This window comes from Teleopsis dalmanni, chromosome 1, assembly GCF_002237135.1.
Source record: "Teleopsis dalmanni isolate 2A chromosome 1, ASM223713v2, whole genome shotgun sequence".
Taxonomy (NCBI): Eukaryota; Metazoa; Arthropoda; class Insecta; order Diptera; family Diopsidae; genus Teleopsis; species Teleopsis dalmanni.
The window spans coordinates 161,576,985-161,594,135 of NC_051846.1; the positions used below are offsets into that span (position 1 = coordinate 161,576,985).

Here is a 17,151-nt window from a genome sequence, read left to right on the forward strand (position 1 = left end):
TTTCGGAAATTCTCATTTAAAATTCGCGCGCTGTATATTTTCCGATATTTTAAGTTTATGTAGTTTGGCAGCACTGTCCTTAATTACTATGCCAAAAATGAGCGCGATCTGTCAGACAGTTCGTTTACGGCAGCTGTTGAAACCAGTTCACCTCAGTAGGGCGTTGCGAAAAAAACAATGGAAAAAAATATTGAACAAAGAGTTTGCATCAAATTTTGTGTTTCGAACGAAATTTCGTGTGCAGAATCGTTGCGAATGCTACAAAAGGCTTATGGGGAATCAGTTTTATCGAAAACTCAAGTTTATGAGTGGTACAAAGCCTTCCAGGACGGTCGTACGACCGTCGAAGACATTTCGCAACGCACTACTGAGGTGAACTGGTTTCAACAGCTGCCGTAAACGAACTGTCTGACAGATCGAGCTCATTTTTGGCATAGTAATTAAGGACAGTGCTGCCAAACTACATAAACTTAAAATATCGAAAAATATACAGCGCGCGAATTTTAAATGAGAATTCGAAACTTTTCAGTCTTAATGTATGTATGTAAAATATGAGAAATTCTGCAGCATTTATTAAAAAGCTTTAATATTTTTTAACGTTATTTAATACATTATAATAAAAATATATATATATAAAATTATATAATTATATTATATTATTTATTATAATATTACTTGCTATTTTTTGCTTTGCAGTCTTTCAATAAGTTTGTTATGTTAGGTTAATCTGTCTAACCGTAAGCTACACAAATTCAAAATAAAGCTAAACCTCTATACAGGTTTGTAGTAGGCATCATGTTAGATGTGTTTTTGCTTAAAGATCTATTCCTTGAAGATCTATTCAAGTTGTTAAGCTCCAAAAAATTTTAACCTGATCGTTACAACGCAAGGGATAAACAAAAGAGACGTTGCTTTATTCATTACTAAAATTTCTATATTTTATGCTTCTGTTTCTAATATACCTTGACCCGTTGCCATACATATAATAACACTACAACCTTTCCATGGCAATACTAGCACAGGTTGAGTGTATATGATTTTTTGTTTTATATATCCCACATTCATCCTTTCATTGTGGAGATTTTTAAGAGGTTTCTGTATATATAAAATTTTAGAAAAGATCTAAAATTTTCGGGAAGCCTTACCGACCTAACCGAGCTGTCATTCTGCAAAAAAGGGGCAACCAACCAAGTTCAAAAAACTGTCAGATTGGTTTACCTTTTCTGATGGAGAAATTGTTGTCTCTCGGCGTTGATCGTATGCTGACCATCGTATGTATGCACAAATTCCAAACCTGTGGTACCACAACGGGCCATTATTTGAGCTCAAGTGGGCTTTCTTGGGTCTGTATATCGTTTTGTTATTGATGTTCAACTAATCAACACTTTTGGTTTACAATAAATAAATATACACAATTGTTATATTAATTATAATGAGAGCCTGTTATAATCTTTATTTAAAATAAATTTATAATATCTTAATAATACATCAATCATTAAATGTAAACCAAATTAATGAAATATTAATTTCTTAGTTTTAAAAGTATAAACAAAATTGAATTTACTTAAAGTAATAATACCATATAAACAAATACTTTTAATCGACTTTCCATTTTCAATTACAATTAGTCTTTTTTTTTGTTTTTATTTATATATAAATGTATTTTGAGGCTACTTAGAAACTCTAATTATTGATAGCGGTATTCGCAAATCCGAGTAATATCGGTAACCGATTAAAATAGTAACATTGCAATGCAGCAACAACAAAACACATTTCGGGTCAATGTATTTTGTTATTATCGGTTTGGACTGTTACTAGGCAACTATTTACCGAGCGCTTACTTGAGACCCTGAATAACATTTAAATTATATCTTATATATTGGGTGTAGTCGTTGAAATTTGAAATTTCTTAGGTACTCTAAATTTCATTAGCAAATAATGCTTTATACTAATATTATTATTTATACTATTTCATGATTTATATTTAAGTAATTCTTTTAAAAATAGTTTCTGACATATCGGTGAAACGGTCCTTCTCACCAATACTTTTAGGCATATCAATTGTTATATCTTCAATTTGTTTACTTTCTGTACTCTCTGAAGTTGATTCGGCTGCAGAACCACTTGGCTGCGTTACCACAATAGTTGATACACTATTATCACTGATATTCTATAAAAATAGAATTATTATATGAATTATATATATATAAATCATTTCACAAACTCACTAAATTTTGGTTGATATCGATATTTTTTGTTGATTCTCCGGGTGTCCATGATATATCAGAAATAGTTTCATCATCTGCATTGCTTTCGCAACAACAACAATCGCCTGAGTAACATTTAAAGAATGGTAAATGCATTTTTTTTGTCAATTATTAGTTTTTTAACAATTTTTATTTATTTATTTAAATATTTTTAATTTGAACTTAACGTTCTTCTTGAATATTTTCGCACCAAACACTGACAGTCGTTGTCGAATACAAAATGCGATTTATTTTCAATTTTTTTGCCTTGCGCTAATTTGAATTTGTCATAAGCCAACGCAAAATACTTATAGATATTAACTATATATGTTTTGAGTTGCTTTGGTATTTGTTGGTACTGGTACGTCTTATCAGTTAAAACATTGTTAATGATATATTCTTTGATACTTCATAAATGATTACTAATCAGTGCTTGTACCGTAAGCATGTGGTAGTACTGTGAAATATGGTTTAAAGACTATAAATTCTTTTGTTTTTATGGTTTCAATATAATTACGGGTACGGTTTGGTTCGAAACACAGCATTTCGAAACATTTCTTTAAAAAAAAAACCAGATTTAAACAACAAAATCTTTTTTCTATTTTTTTTTGCAATTTATATATGATACTAACTTTAACCTTTGTAATACAAATGTTTAATGAAAAAGAAATAACGAAAAACAGAAGTAACACTAATTTCCTTTGTGAAGATATTGTCAACACCTAGTTTTCTCTTCGATTAATGATAATAAGAAAGCAATTAAATTTTTTTACCGGCCCACTAAAAGTTTTTAAAAAATGCTTATTTTGATTCGATATTATTAAAAATGTAGATGTTATGTTATCAAAATATTGCAATATAAAGCAGTAAAGGAGACCAGAGAAATCTTCGACAAAAAATTAAAATAAATTGTGGTCGGTAAACATCTTGGCTTTGCTTAAAAGAGAATACACATGATTTTAACATCTGTTCTTCAGACTTCAGTAGATGTTGTTGTTGTTGTGATTAGTTCCTTTATCTTCTTGAGGAGCTTACGGCCTGAGACTTCAGTAGATATTATAGAAATATTGTTTTTGCTGTTTCAACACATACCATTCCATGGCGAAACCAACTCAGTTAAATTTCTCAATAAACTAACATAAAAAATATCCTATTAAAGTAGTCAGTCCCACCTATTTGTCATCTATTTATTGACGATAGGTGCTTCGAGATGTAAACTTTTTCGTCTGTAAACATATTTTAAATGTGACATACATCGCATAATTTATTCTAAATGAATTAAAATATTTTTAAGAATATAATCCATCCAAACGCGCTTTTTATACATAATCAAACATGCCTATTGTGATGCTACACACACAGGTGTAACAAACAACAGGATGGAGGTCAGAAAAGGGGTCTAAACTGAAAAATTACAATAAAGTAGTTAACAGTAAAGATTTCTTTTTTTTTTGTCTTCATAATTTATGAATTCTTTGTGAATATATAGGCGGTCGATAAAGAGTAGTATATTACAGTATTGAAGTCTTTTTATTAGAATATGTATCAACAAGAAACAAATTGGTTGATCTCAAATTTGAGATCATCTTAAAGGAGAAAAAAGATCTCGGTTTTGTCGTATAGTGTATTTATAAAAATAATGTGAGAATTACACTTTAAACAACAATTCTCAATCGATCTTCTTATTTTACCTTACCTAATCCTATTTCGGTTTAGCTTTCATTGTGCAGTATTTATAACTCGTGGTACTCTTGGTTGTCTCTTAGTTTGCACGTCTGCATCGCATATCACTTTCAATAGTATTTTTCCAGGTTTTCATAAGCCTACTTGGCGCTTTCTATCTATTTTCTTGCGGAGATAGATTTCCTAATGCTTTGCGCTTACTAGGATGAATTTTCTACTAAATACATCATATAAAGTTACTGATGATTTCTTATTCAACAATTGTCACTGTTTTAAGTTTAGCGGTGCATTATAGTACTCAAATGCATACGTCATTATATATAATATTAGTCTATAATCCCTGAAGGAAGCTGGATTCTATAGCGGAGTAGATTTGGGTATGTTTATAAGCTGTTCTTGTTTTTTCCTGTCAAGTTATTTCATTTTTTATCAAATGGAACTTAGGGAACTCTGTCGCCAACCCACGTTATATTCATATGTACCTTATCATATTCTACAATATGTGTGTTGTTATAGTTCTTGTTGATATTTTGTTCTAGTTTTAAGGTTCTCGAAAAAATTTGTTGACTTAATTTTTAGAAACTGGTACAATTAATTATTGAGCATATAATCAGTTAAATTAAATTGAAACATTTAATTATACAACTTAATTTTATGAAATTATCATTAAAGTGATAATAAATGTTCTTCGTTTATAATTTTAGTAATTTTGTAATTTAATATTATTTACAGATCCATGGCGGTCACCGTTACTCACGGGATGATGTTGTACGTGAATTACTTAATGCTTTGCATCCGATGGTATTCATGCCTTGTTATTGGCGGATTGAGAAAAATTCCATTGTTTTCTACTTGGAAGATTATACTGTTGCTGAAAAGCTAAAATTTTATGAAAAACCTATTCAAATGAATGATGGTTTTCGTTTACATTTACGTGTACGTGATGGTTTCCCTTATATTACAGTCGATGATAACCTAAAACAAAAAATTGCGCTAGCTATGACATACAAATATGATCGAGGAACTAAATGTATGGATTTGAGCTGTTTTCATAAAGATCCCAATTTCAAAAGCGAGTTTTGTGCTTTGATTCGTCCCAACGTTATGTCAGCGGTACTTAACATAATGACGGAGTTTACTCCAGACGTTGAGATACTTAACTTAAGTCAAAACTTTTTAACAAATTTGGAAGGATTTAAAAATACATCTACTCGATTACCTAAGTTAAAAACGCTGTATTTGGATAATAATAAGGTAATGAATTCGTTATTCTATATTATTATTTTCACAATGATTTAATTAATCCATTATAAACTTATTGTATTTATAGATTATGTCATTGGCTAATTTGTTGGTTCTTCGCGACATGAAACTTGTTGAATTAACTTTAATGGGTAACCCTTTACGCAATCGTTTCAAGGAACAAAAGTTTTATATCAGGTATCAAAATTTTATGTTTTAAATTTTTGCAAAACAATTATAGTTGCAAGGGTAAGTAGTATTCCAATTGTAAAGATTTTGATATAATATACATCAAAATCTAAATATGGTGTTTAAGACTTTTCAGCTTCGCCAGGTTTGAAGAAAGAAAGCGCAGAAAACTTTTCCATAACAGCTGCTCAAAATGTAAAAACAAAAATGTCTAATATATATATATAAATCGTTAAATGGTAAAATACATAAAATGTAATATCATACAGTGTTACTATCTATATATTAACTACTTCGATTGAGATAATAAGTGCATATAGCATGTCATAAGGGCCCTCTGATTGAAAGCGAAAAATTAAATAAATAAATAAATTTTTTAAATGGGATGTTAAGATAAGAATGATAGCAATTAAAAATAAGTTCATTTTCGTTTTGATATAATTTTTTACTTAAATAAAATAAAAAACATTTATCTATAAAAGACGCACAAAAAACAACAAAAAAATACGCAAAAACAATTTTTGTTCATTTGAATTTCTGCAGAGATATATTTACATTCCTGGGTCATTCGCTAATATTAGTCGCTAACCATTTTCATTCTTAATTCGCCAATCCGGTTAAAACAACAACATCTGAGCTATAAAAGCACACAACACCTGTAATTCAAGTGCATTTACTATCTTTGTGTTAAGATTTTCAACTCAAATAACTTATTTCTTTTTAATTAAATAAAAACTAAATATATTAACTACAAGTTATATATTATCTACAAATTTTTAGCACGCCAATGAGCTATTAAGTCACTTAGTTGTTCTTTGATTTTAGCGAGTGTATCCGAGACATAGACCCGTTGTTGGAACTTAGTGCCATTTTATTTGCTCTAGAATTATTATAAGCTAGTTTTTAAATAGAGACAAATTGTATAAATAAATAAATAGTTTTTATGTATATCTCAGAGATCTTAAGTTTCTTAAGCTTCAAATTCACTCGTTTCAACTATTTGTACATACTGACTAACATTCCCATTTAGACGCAAGTATAAACTATTCGAAATATGTTCAAATAAATCATACAGCTAGTTCTTGCTTATCTAAATAAAATTGAAACAAAAACAATAGGCAAGCTATATTATTCCAACGTAGATCCGGAGCCATTCGTCAAATTCGACGACCAAGTTCCCTTCAATACACCCAAAAGGGACAACACTAGCACATCCCTATGGGCTACCACAACAACTCTCTTACAATTTTATTACTCTTGGGCACTGTTTTATACTGTTTTAATTTCTATTAAGTAGACATTTGCCTGTGGGGATTGTACATGCTATATGCTATTATGTAGGAAAAGAATTGAAAAATTTATTTAAATAATTAATTTATTTTTGTTTTTTTTTTTCGCTCACATCAAAAATTTTTTATAGGGACAAATTCTGTTTCGCTCGCAAAAAAATGTATTTCTCAATTGCCAGAAAACGCTACATTGAAATATTAATGTATTATATTTAATTATATTCGTACAAAAACATTTATACAAAAAATTATAAAATTAATATAAAAAATATTAAAATAAAAATTCTGCCAATAGTGATTTTAATGTTAATAATTTATTTTAGTATTTATTTATTTTATTTTAATATTTATAAATTATATAAATTATTTCAATTATTATATCATGTAAAAATTATTTTATAAATATAAATAAAATACAAAAATATTTAAAAATTGCATTTAACTATAATAAATTTTTTATTAAGAAAATTATTTCCAATTATTGTTAACTAAAGCAAAAATTCTATTTAATAAAAATATTTATAATTAAATATATTTAGTAAAATATGTGAAAATATATATTAAAAAAAATAAATTTTTATTATAAATAAAATAAATATAATTTTTTTAAATATTACAAAAAAAATAACATCAAATTGTATGAATTTGCATTAGTTGATTTAAAAAGAAATCTCTTTCTTTTAACTTTCTATATAAATGAAAGTATTTTAGAATATAAATAATAATTTAAGCATTTGAAAAATAAAACGAAATAAATATTTTTAATTACTAAACTACTGAAACAATTTTTAAGTAACTATCATTTATAATACATCTATATACTATCAATGTGAAATACATATTTAGTTTTAATGTTTTAACTCGTTATGTTTGTACTAATTTCATTTAATATTAATATTTAATATTAATAATAATATTCACTGAAATTTTTTCAAATAAAATTAATTGCCAATAAAAAATTTATATTCTAGACATGCAAACATTTTTATTCGTTCTTTAAACATAATTATTATAATAGTAACAAATGTTAATCATGTATTTTATTACTTAAAATTATTTTATTATAATTTAGAAAAAATTTCAGTTTAATGTGCAATACTATAACTAGAAAACATTTTCTAAAAATGTGTTTATATTTGTGCATATGTATATAGATGTATTTTTAATTGTATTAATCAAAAAATATTAAAATTTTAACATATAATACGCATGCTATGTAATGAAAAAATGTATTTGAAAAAACCAAAACAAAACAAATGAATATTTAAATATTTAAAAATAACATAAACGCATGCAAGTAAATATATTATAATAAATTAAGGCAATTAAAAATTGTATAAATGAGTAAGCATTATTACATTTTATTACTTAAATATTTTCTATATATATTTAGCAATGAAAATGTATTTATAAAAAAAAAAATTCAAAAAAACAAACATATGTATTAAAAAAAAAACAAAAAAAAAATATAAAAGAAAAAATGTAAAATATAAAAAAATATTGAAAAGATTTTGAATTCGTAAAAAAAATTTTCAAAAACGAAAATAAACCTTTTTAAAAATTTTTTAATATATTTATTAATTTTTTAAAACGGCATATATTTTACATATTCTATTAATTTATTCTGTATAAATTTAATCAACTGTATAACAATATAAATAAAATAAATCTATAACAAAATAAAAATAAAAAACACTCTACCTCGCTTTATGAGATTACCAGTATAATACCATATTAGCTTTTGAAACCACTTGCAAAAATATTTAATAGCAAGATAATAGCACTTTATATTAACAATATGGAAAGCTTATAGTTGGTTAATACTCAGAGGTTTGTAAGTGCTTGCATACGCCACTAAAAAGTTTTATATATGGAATTAAATTTTGTGAGTAAGCATTTTTTTTGCTTACAATATTAACACAAAAATATAAAACTAAATAAACTAAAAACTTATCAATAAAAATGAATAAATCATATTAAAATAAAAAACCTAAAACAGATCTTATTATACTTATAACAAATACTAAACACATAAATTCAAAAAATATATAATTATAAATAAGTTATACAAGATAGAATAATGTTAAATATATGTATGTATAAAAATATTTTAGTATTTCGATCATTTTGATAAATAAGTATTGGTTTATTTCTGTTTTAAAAGAAAAAAGAATTAAAAAAAAAACAAACAAAAAATTAAAATACATATATAAAAAATACATTTTTATTATAAATAAAAGGTATTAAAAAGACTGCCTTAGAATGTGAGATGGCAAAACAAATTTTTTGAGTTGTTAATAATGACGTTTAAAAATTAAATCATTTTACTCATTATAATTTTTATAATACAATTTTAAATTGCTTTAAAAGTACTAAGTTATTTTTAAATGTTGGTTTGATTAAAAGTACAAGTAAGACGCTATTGTGACTAACGTCTTTAAATTTTCTTGAGTTCTGGTTTCGACAAACATATAATTCGATGACGTTGAAAGATCGTTTTGCAAAATTATTCATTTGTTTTTTCGTTTGGTTTAAAATTTACATGATATGTAAAAAGAAAAACAAATTAATATTTTAAATTGTAATATAAATTAAAAAAAAAAAATATGTATAAATTTTATATATTTGCATATGTAGTAATACATATTACAATGATTATAATTTATAATTATTATGTATAAGTAATTTATATATATTTAAAGTTTATTAATTACTTATAACATAATTTGATTTATAGACAATAATATTATTTTTAATTGAAAATAAATAACTGAACTGTCAGACTTTTTCAGTGGTTGCTTAAATAACTTTAACTTTTTAAATATGTTAATAATTAAATTAAAAATATTCTCAATTTGACTTTTCGTGTGATAAAAATGAAAGCTATATTATTTTTTAACAGATTTTTCATTACCATATATAATTTATATTCAAAAAAATAACATAATTTAATTATAATTTCATTTTAGATGAAAATAAATTTAACATATTGTTTTCTAAGACATTTTTAATTTAAAATAAATGCTGTAAATGCCTTCATGAAATAGAAAATCCTAGAAATAATAAACAATAAATAGTTTTTGGAATTTCTGCACTTTTGATCCTGTGATTTGCCTTAAACAACGTCAAGCAACCAACTAATTTAAACTTTAAAAATATTTAATTTGATACTCTTTAAATATACTCAACATTTATTTTTGTAAAAAAAACCATATAACTATAATTAAAATTTATAACAATTTAAAATATATTCGCAGTGAGGTCCGTCGTAAATTTCCACAATTGAAAAAACTGGTGGGTTTCATTCAGATAATAAAAAAAATAATTCTAAAAATGTTTTCATACAAATTTATTTATTTGTTCACATTATATAGGATGGAGCTGAGTTATTGCCTCTAGTTTCGTTAGACTCATACCAAGGTAAATTACCAAAATCGCACGCATCATGTTTGATTCAGGAGTCAGCTGCTTCCATGCTCCAGACTTTCCTAAGCCAATATTTTCTAATATTCGATTCAGAGAATCGCCAACCGTTGTTGGATGCTTATCATGAGAAAGCATTAATGTCGATTAGTGTAGCACCAGCAAGCCAAGCTGGCAGGTACGATATATATGTGTGTATTATAATGGAAAAAAATTGATTTTAATTTGTTTTAGATTATCATCATTCTGGAAATATAACCGCAATTTGAAGCGATTAGTTGCTAATGATTCACAAACTCGAAATATGAAAATCGGTCCTTTAGCAATTGTTTCAACACTTGCGGAATGGCCTCGTGTTATACATGATAAATCTTCTTTTACTGTGGATTTGACTTTTATTTCGGTGAGTACGTTTTTGTTTTTTGTTTAAACCACTAAAATAAAATAAATTGTAAAATACCAAACATAGTGTACTGTTTTGTAAGCACTACACTACACGTTGAGTACACTAAATAAAATCTGAAGCACATCAACAAAACTTTTAGTGTTTGTGTTTATAAACTTGATGTTCATGTCTATTAAATTCCCACTTATCCTCTTCCTTCACTTCACTTAACTTATTCGTATTTGTAATTCCCTTAATAGTATCTGCTACATAGATTCCCTCTTACTAGAACAACAATTTAAGGTCGGTTTAAAATCAGCCTGAATATTTTAAATTTTATATGTAATAAACCGACATATAGACTATATCTGATAGATTCATTTGACTTCATGCTTTCAACTTAAGCATTAAAAGAACAAAGAAGAGTAAATATATTATTATTATATATTATTATATACCGATCTACCAAAAATATTGTTAATTTCATAACAATAAAACTCAAAGTTTTTATTTTAAAATTTATTCATAGTGCTCTAATTAATTGTAATTATTAATTTAAATTAAAAGTTTATTTTAAAAAACATATCAATATTATTAAGTTTGGAATAAACTTGCACTGCAACCTAAAGATCTCAGCATCTCTTCCGTTTGTCATCAGTGTCGGCTAAGCACTTAAAAAGTTATTATTGTCTTATTATTATTATACTTATTATTGTCTAATTGTCCTCCCTGTAAAGCCTACAAGTTTCATTGAAGTTAATGCTCAGTTTCTTTAGATAATATTTTATCCTGTCATGAGTATTTTATGATATATCCTAAGTATTTATTCTGTACTCATCAATTTTATTTTTATTTTAGGACGAAGTTGTGATATTTACAGTCACTGGATTGTTTCAAGAGGTCGATACTAGCCCAACCGCAACCAACGGTAATATTCGGACTTTCGCACGTACATACTTTCTTTTGCGTACCGGAAATACATTGGCCATTCGTAATGAATTGATTTATATATCAAATGCTACTCAAGCACAAAGTAAATCGTTTATGAAAAAATCTGTGGGTATGACTGAAGCACAAAATTCTACAATGACCAATATGCAAGCTGCTACCAACATCCAATCTCGTCTGCAACCAGGAGTACGTATTTATTATTTTTTTATCTTTTTATTTATAAATCAATTTTCCTTCATTCGCATCTACAGGCATCTGCCGATGCAATGTATTTACCAAACGCAATGAGTCAAATAAATTTGAATGGTGCGTCTACATCTGCAGCAGCCATGCAGTTACCTAATGCAATTAATCAAATAAATATAAATCAAGCTTCTACAAGTGGAATGCAGTTACCTTTAGCGGTTCAAGGAAATATCAATGAAAATGCAACTAGCAACGTAGCTAATATCGGTATACCAGATGACGCTACTAAAATACGTATGGTGCACGCTTTGCATGAAAAGAGCAAGATGAATTTCATGTTCTGTGAGAAGTAATTATTTTTTAAATTTTTTTTTTTAATAAACTCGATATATATAATAAAATTATATTTTAGGTGTCTCTCTGAAAATCAATGGGATTTCGATACCGCTTGTCACATGTTTGAGAAGGCATACAACGAAGGCCGGATTCCACCAGATGCATTTAAATTATCATAAAAAATTAAATATCAATTTTTTTCAAATAATTTTAATTTTTTTATTCTAAAGAGAATTTAATGTTTTTTAGTCGTGCTTTACCATTTAATGAATTTGTACAAAATTGAATTATTTTCAGTTAAAATATAATTAAATTACATTGTAGTGAGTGTGTACACAAATTAATTTTTTTTGTATTGAACTTTTCTGTTGTTAAGTGTCTATACAATATGTATAATAATAATAATTATAAAAAAAGCAATTAAAATTGTCCAACTCTAGTACACACAAAATAATTTTAATATATTAAATTTCCAGAAAATTAATTTTGATAATTAAAAAAAAATCAAAATAGCAAAATAGCTTATGTATGAATAAATCTATTATAATAAAACATGTAAATTAATTTTAGTCTACAATTATAACATTAGTATATTATTAACAATTTAATGTCCATAAAAAAGAGGGGGGTAATAGTGAGAAAACTATAATACGAAAATTATTTTTTAAGCCTGCAAATATGTTGTGCTGACCAGCCTGATATTGTCAAATATCCATTATTAGTGGCATTAGAAAATATATATTGGCTTAATTGTTTGTAATTTTATGCTTTTACTATCGCCCACCTTCTCTATTACTATATAATGATATATATTTTACAATATAATAATTTTTTATTGATGTAATATATGCTTATCCAAGATGTCACATATGAACGTTTAACAATACATCAGTGCATTTACAAAACAGCTACCAAATTGTTTTTGATTTAATTGCAACAGAAGCGTTAATTTAATGGTGTTACAATATTTAAAATTATTTTAAAACCTAGAACAGTCTGTGAAAATTGTAATAGAGGCTTTATGTTGTTGGTATAACTCGCTGGGACCTGTAAGCAGATAACACATGACAATTACATGGCTGTGGATGTAGATGGGGAATGATGATAAGGGGTGGATGGGATTTAATTGAATATTATATATATATATATATATACAAACGGAGAAACCTGGTTACTTCAATGGGTTGGGTTCAAAGGTCAATTGGTCATAGGTTTTTGTGCGTTGTAAGACAGGAGAACAGATGAACCACGTAACGGCGAGAGTAAAACTGCAGTTTCTATGATATTATGATGTTAATCCTTATTTACTTCTTTTTGCCCGTTGGAGTTTGTGAATACTATCCCGTAAGTTTCAATGTAGTGGGGCAATACTGGGGGCAAATTTAACAAACAAAAACCAAGACAAATTTCAAACAAAAGCAAGAACAAATTTATGCTGACTTACGTAACATAAGCTAAAGTGTAAACTACAAAAAAAACATAAATTATAATTAGTAATTTTTATGTTGCGCGGGTAATTTGAAATATGTTCCTTTCCAGATTGTTTATTTTTCACAATTTAAAACCTTAACCTTCACACTCCATGGGCAGGCGAAGGTGACAATTCAAATGAAGAATTATAACTATAAATGTACAATAATGTATACAGATATTTCATCCCCTTTTTAATTTATAATAATTTTATTATTATTTAATTTAAAAGTGTAAAATAAATAACATTGCCCATTGTTTATCTCTAAGATTTCTTAGCTACTACGCTTTGACATAAGTGACATTTCAGCTGTCAAAGTTTAGTACATTTTTGTGTGTTGGCAGCCCTGCTGTTATGCAAAACATAATTTTACAGTTCCGATTAGGTAAAATAATCATTTTTTTTTCTTTAAGCAAAGTATTATATTACTATTTAAAATAGAATAAACAACAAAATGGACTGTGCTGGAGCTGCAACTGCTAGTAGAGCACAGGATTTACCACCACCTGGGGGATATAAGAGAATTAACTTCGCTCGAGTGCCTGCCAAAACCTATTTCACTGGTAATCTTCTAAAATAAATATTCCAATTAGCAATTAAAATCTTTTTTTTAATAACACTATTATAGGCTATCAATTTCTTGCTGGTTATGCTGCTGTAACCACTTTTGGCTTGTATATGTATTATCTGACAACAAAAAAAGTAAAGCGAGAGGAAATTGAAATGCGTTCCGCACAGAATGTTATGTTTCCCATACTCATTGCAGAACGTGATCGTGAATATCTTAAGCAATTACGTCGCAATCGTGACGAAGAGGCTAAACTGATGGCCAATGTACCCGGTTGGGAAGTAAGCATATGATTAATATTGGTCAAATCTATAAAATTTTGAGATTTATTAATAAAACAACTTTTCTAGGTTGGTACTTATTATGGTGAACCTATTTACAAAACAGTACCAAAGGATAAATTAATCACACCAATATTTATGGAATTCTATGCTCACGCTGAAAACAGTGCAAAAAATAAACGTGAACATATTAAATTGTGGAGGTAAATATGTACAATAAAAAAAAATACTATGGAATCTGGTGCAGTTGTCAATGATTTGCTTTGAATTGTACAATTCTTGTATAAGTGAAACACAATTTATTTGGTTAAATAATGCCAATTTTGTTAAATAAATTAAATTACTTAAAGTTAAAAGCGATACTATTATAACTTTGCTTTTATTTAAGTGGAAAATTATGAATAAGCATTCATATTTTATGAAAGTTAACGAATTTTGTGGCTTAGTATAAGAATCATTACAACTATTTATATATGTTAATATATATAAACATATATTTAAAAATTAAAATAGGATTTATATTAAGAAGTAGTAATGATCAAACTCACTAAGAATGTGAAGCAAATTTTATAAAATTGCACTCAGTAATAATTGAATCAGGCTTGGAATTTGAAACAAAATCGTTGCAATTAAACTAATATTAAAACAGATATATAAATAAAATTAATCAAAGTACTATGTACACAAATTTGTCCAGACTAGAAACACTTTTTAGCTACTCGCAACGGTTTTAATTATTATAAATGTTGTCAAAATGGATGACATGATTTAGACGATACCAAAAAATTATTATAAATAATATTAATTAGAAGGTTAAAATTATATTAATTATTAATATTAATTATATACAATAAAAAATAGCTGCTACCGCTATATATATAATTCGGGTGAATAATACTAGTTTGCTCTAATGTATTGCTAGCCGCCATATGGCTAGTCTGTCTACTAAGATTTAAGGATTATGTTGTCCTAGTAATTTTTCCTGTAGTCTCTTTTGGGTTTGCTGAACGGCACTTAGTCGTAGCCACTCTACGAGTAGCTCCCTGTCATTGTTGGTACCACTTTTTAACTGCGTTATGCATTGTTGAAGAAAACAATATTCGATATTCAAACTTAATAAATATCTTAAAAGCAGTTCACAATATTTTTCCTTGTTTAATTTAAAAGAATTACATAGACGAAACTTATTTTACATATAATTTGGCTTTATTTATTTGTAATTATACAATACCAGTTTTCGCATTATTATTACGTTTTATATGATAACAGAATTAGAATATATATATCATATTTCAACGTTGCCGCATTTATCTTGAACAAACTAATGTTATAACTAAGTTTAATGTTATGTTAAAAAATAAACAATTAATTACATAAAATATAATGTAAATTAGTACAATGTTTATAAACATAATTAAATTTACTTAATATCTCTACGACGTTTGATGGTGCCGTCACAAGTTGGTATATGTCGTTGTAAGAATCCCTCGAATACAAATTTCCTACCACAACGCGTGCAGGGGAATTCACGTTTATCATCAACTGTTTGTTTATGCCGTTTCAACATCTCTGCATTGGAATACTTCTCACGGCAATAATCACAAGCATAACGTCTTTTCACTTGACCAGCTTCAAATACAACAGTGAAATTTGTAGAACAGAAGGAGCACGTAAATTCTTTTAAGACAACTTTCTTTCCGCCGTGTTGTTCAGCCAGTGCAGCTGCTTCAGCCTCTAATTTATCTTGTTGTTTGTGCGTCTCTATGTGTGCTTGATATTTATCATCATCAACAAACTTACGATAGCAACGTGTACACCGTCTTGGACCTTCGCCTGTATGACGCATCATATGCTCCTTCAAGTAAGACACCGAATTAAACACTTTATTACATATTTCACATTTTCGATCTTCGGGCGGAACCTCTTGCCGTTGACGTATGCAAGCACGCATATGCAATTTTAGTGAACCAGCAGCGCTATAGCAATTTCCACAATTTGAACAATAAAATGTTTTTGAACGATAATATGAATCTTCAGTCGGACTCTTATTATTGTCTCCGTCACCATCGCCATCGCCATCACCATCAACTTCACCCTCGCCTTCGCCTTCACCACCGCTATCCAGTATAGTGCAATCTGCAGCTGACACAAATTGTACAAATGTTGTTGTACCATCGGCTTCCTCGATAGCTTCAACTTCCTCGACCGTATTATTTTCATCCGTGACAAGCTGTTGTATTGTTACAGCACGTCCGTTTTCATCAATTATCACTTCATGCGCTTCACTGATTGCTTCAAGATGATGTTGTTGATGTGCCAATGATGCCACCGCGGATTCAGCTTCTTCAGCGTTTGCGAATGCATATGCGTATTGTTGTTCGCCACTATTCGGGTCTTGTATCAATACAGGCACGAGTTCTTGTTTAACAGCACTAGTAGTTATGGTCGCATATTTGGTTCTTTTTGCTTCCATATTTATTCAAATTTAATTACAAAAATATATATAATTTTAATTACTTTAAATTTCTAAGCAGCTGGTAAGCTCTTTCTCCGAGTTGATTTTTTCACTACTTCGTAATTCACTGCTTCCCTGTTTCTGCGGAAAATTCGACTGTGGCAACAACATCAAAATGGAGGCCCGAATTGCCAATATTTCATACGAAGACAATGTTGGCAGCATTGTATGATTCATGAAATTTACTTGTCCAAACAGTGGCGGTATAGGAAAATAATTTAAATAATTAATTTAGTACATAGTGCAGCCGCTGTACTTAATGCAAAATATTATTGTAATAATTATATTCAGCAAAGTAAATATGATTATAATTTTAATCGTATTGACTATATTATTATATATATATATATATAATTAAATATGAAAAAATAAATATGTACAGTAAA

At 27.5% G+C, this 17,151-nt stretch overlaps 4 protein-coding genes across 4 annotated transcripts in view; 2 read left to right on the forward strand and 2 right to left on the reverse strand.

The window, feature by feature from the left end:
* The window catches only part of LOC119669713 (nuclear RNA export factor 1), a 226,599-nt gene extending 214,435 nt beyond the window's left edge, over positions 1–12,164 (forward strand). Inside the window, exons 4-11 of the mRNA XM_038079716.1 lie at positions 4,662–5,183; positions 5,260–5,369; positions 9,907–9,943; positions 10,024–10,250; positions 10,307–10,475; positions 11,316–11,594; positions 11,660–11,943; positions 12,007–12,164. Coding sequence (XP_037935644.1) covers positions 4,662–5,183; positions 5,260–5,369; positions 9,907–9,943; positions 10,024–10,250; positions 10,307–10,475; positions 11,316–11,594; positions 11,660–11,943; positions 12,007–12,109 — 1,731 coding nt within the window. The 3' untranslated portion in view covers positions 12,110–12,164. The remainder of the gene's footprint in view (positions 1–4,661; positions 5,184–5,259; positions 5,370–9,906; positions 9,944–10,023; positions 10,251–10,306; positions 10,476–11,315; positions 11,595–11,659; positions 11,944–12,006) is intronic.
* On the reverse strand, positions 1,606–2,470 carry LOC119669722. The gene is made up of 2 exons (XM_038079725.1): positions 2,229–2,470; positions 1,606–2,170 (listed from the first exon to the last, which is right to left on the reverse strand). Exons 1-2 carry the CDS (start codon positions 2,361–2,363, stop codon positions 1,985–1,987), a joined length of 321 nt encoding a protein of 106 aa, XP_037935653.1. The 5' UTR covers positions 2,364–2,470; the 3' UTR covers positions 1,606–1,984.
* A 1,523-nt stretch (positions 12,165–13,687) lies between the features above and the next one.
* Positions 13,688–14,621, forward strand: LOC119669137 (NADH dehydrogenase [ubiquinone] 1 alpha subcomplex subunit 13). Its single transcript, XM_038078933.1, has 4 exons — positions 13,688–13,786; positions 13,843–13,964; positions 14,030–14,250; positions 14,320–14,621. The coding sequence occupies exons 2-4, from the start codon at positions 13,856–13,858 to the stop codon at positions 14,455–14,457; spliced, it is 468 nt and encodes a 155-aa protein (XP_037934861.1). The 5' UTR covers positions 13,688–13,786; positions 13,843–13,855; the 3' UTR covers positions 14,458–14,621.
* Positions 14,622–14,845: 224 nt separating this feature from the next.
* Positions 14,846–16,910, reverse strand: LOC119669725 (RB-associated KRAB zinc finger protein). Its single transcript, XM_038079729.1, has one exon. It carries the CDS (start codon positions 16,721–16,723, stop codon positions 15,671–15,673), a length of 1,053 nt encoding a protein of 350 aa, XP_037935657.1. The 5' UTR covers positions 16,724–16,910; the 3' UTR covers positions 14,846–15,670.
* Positions 16,911–17,151: the final 241 nt, after the last annotated feature.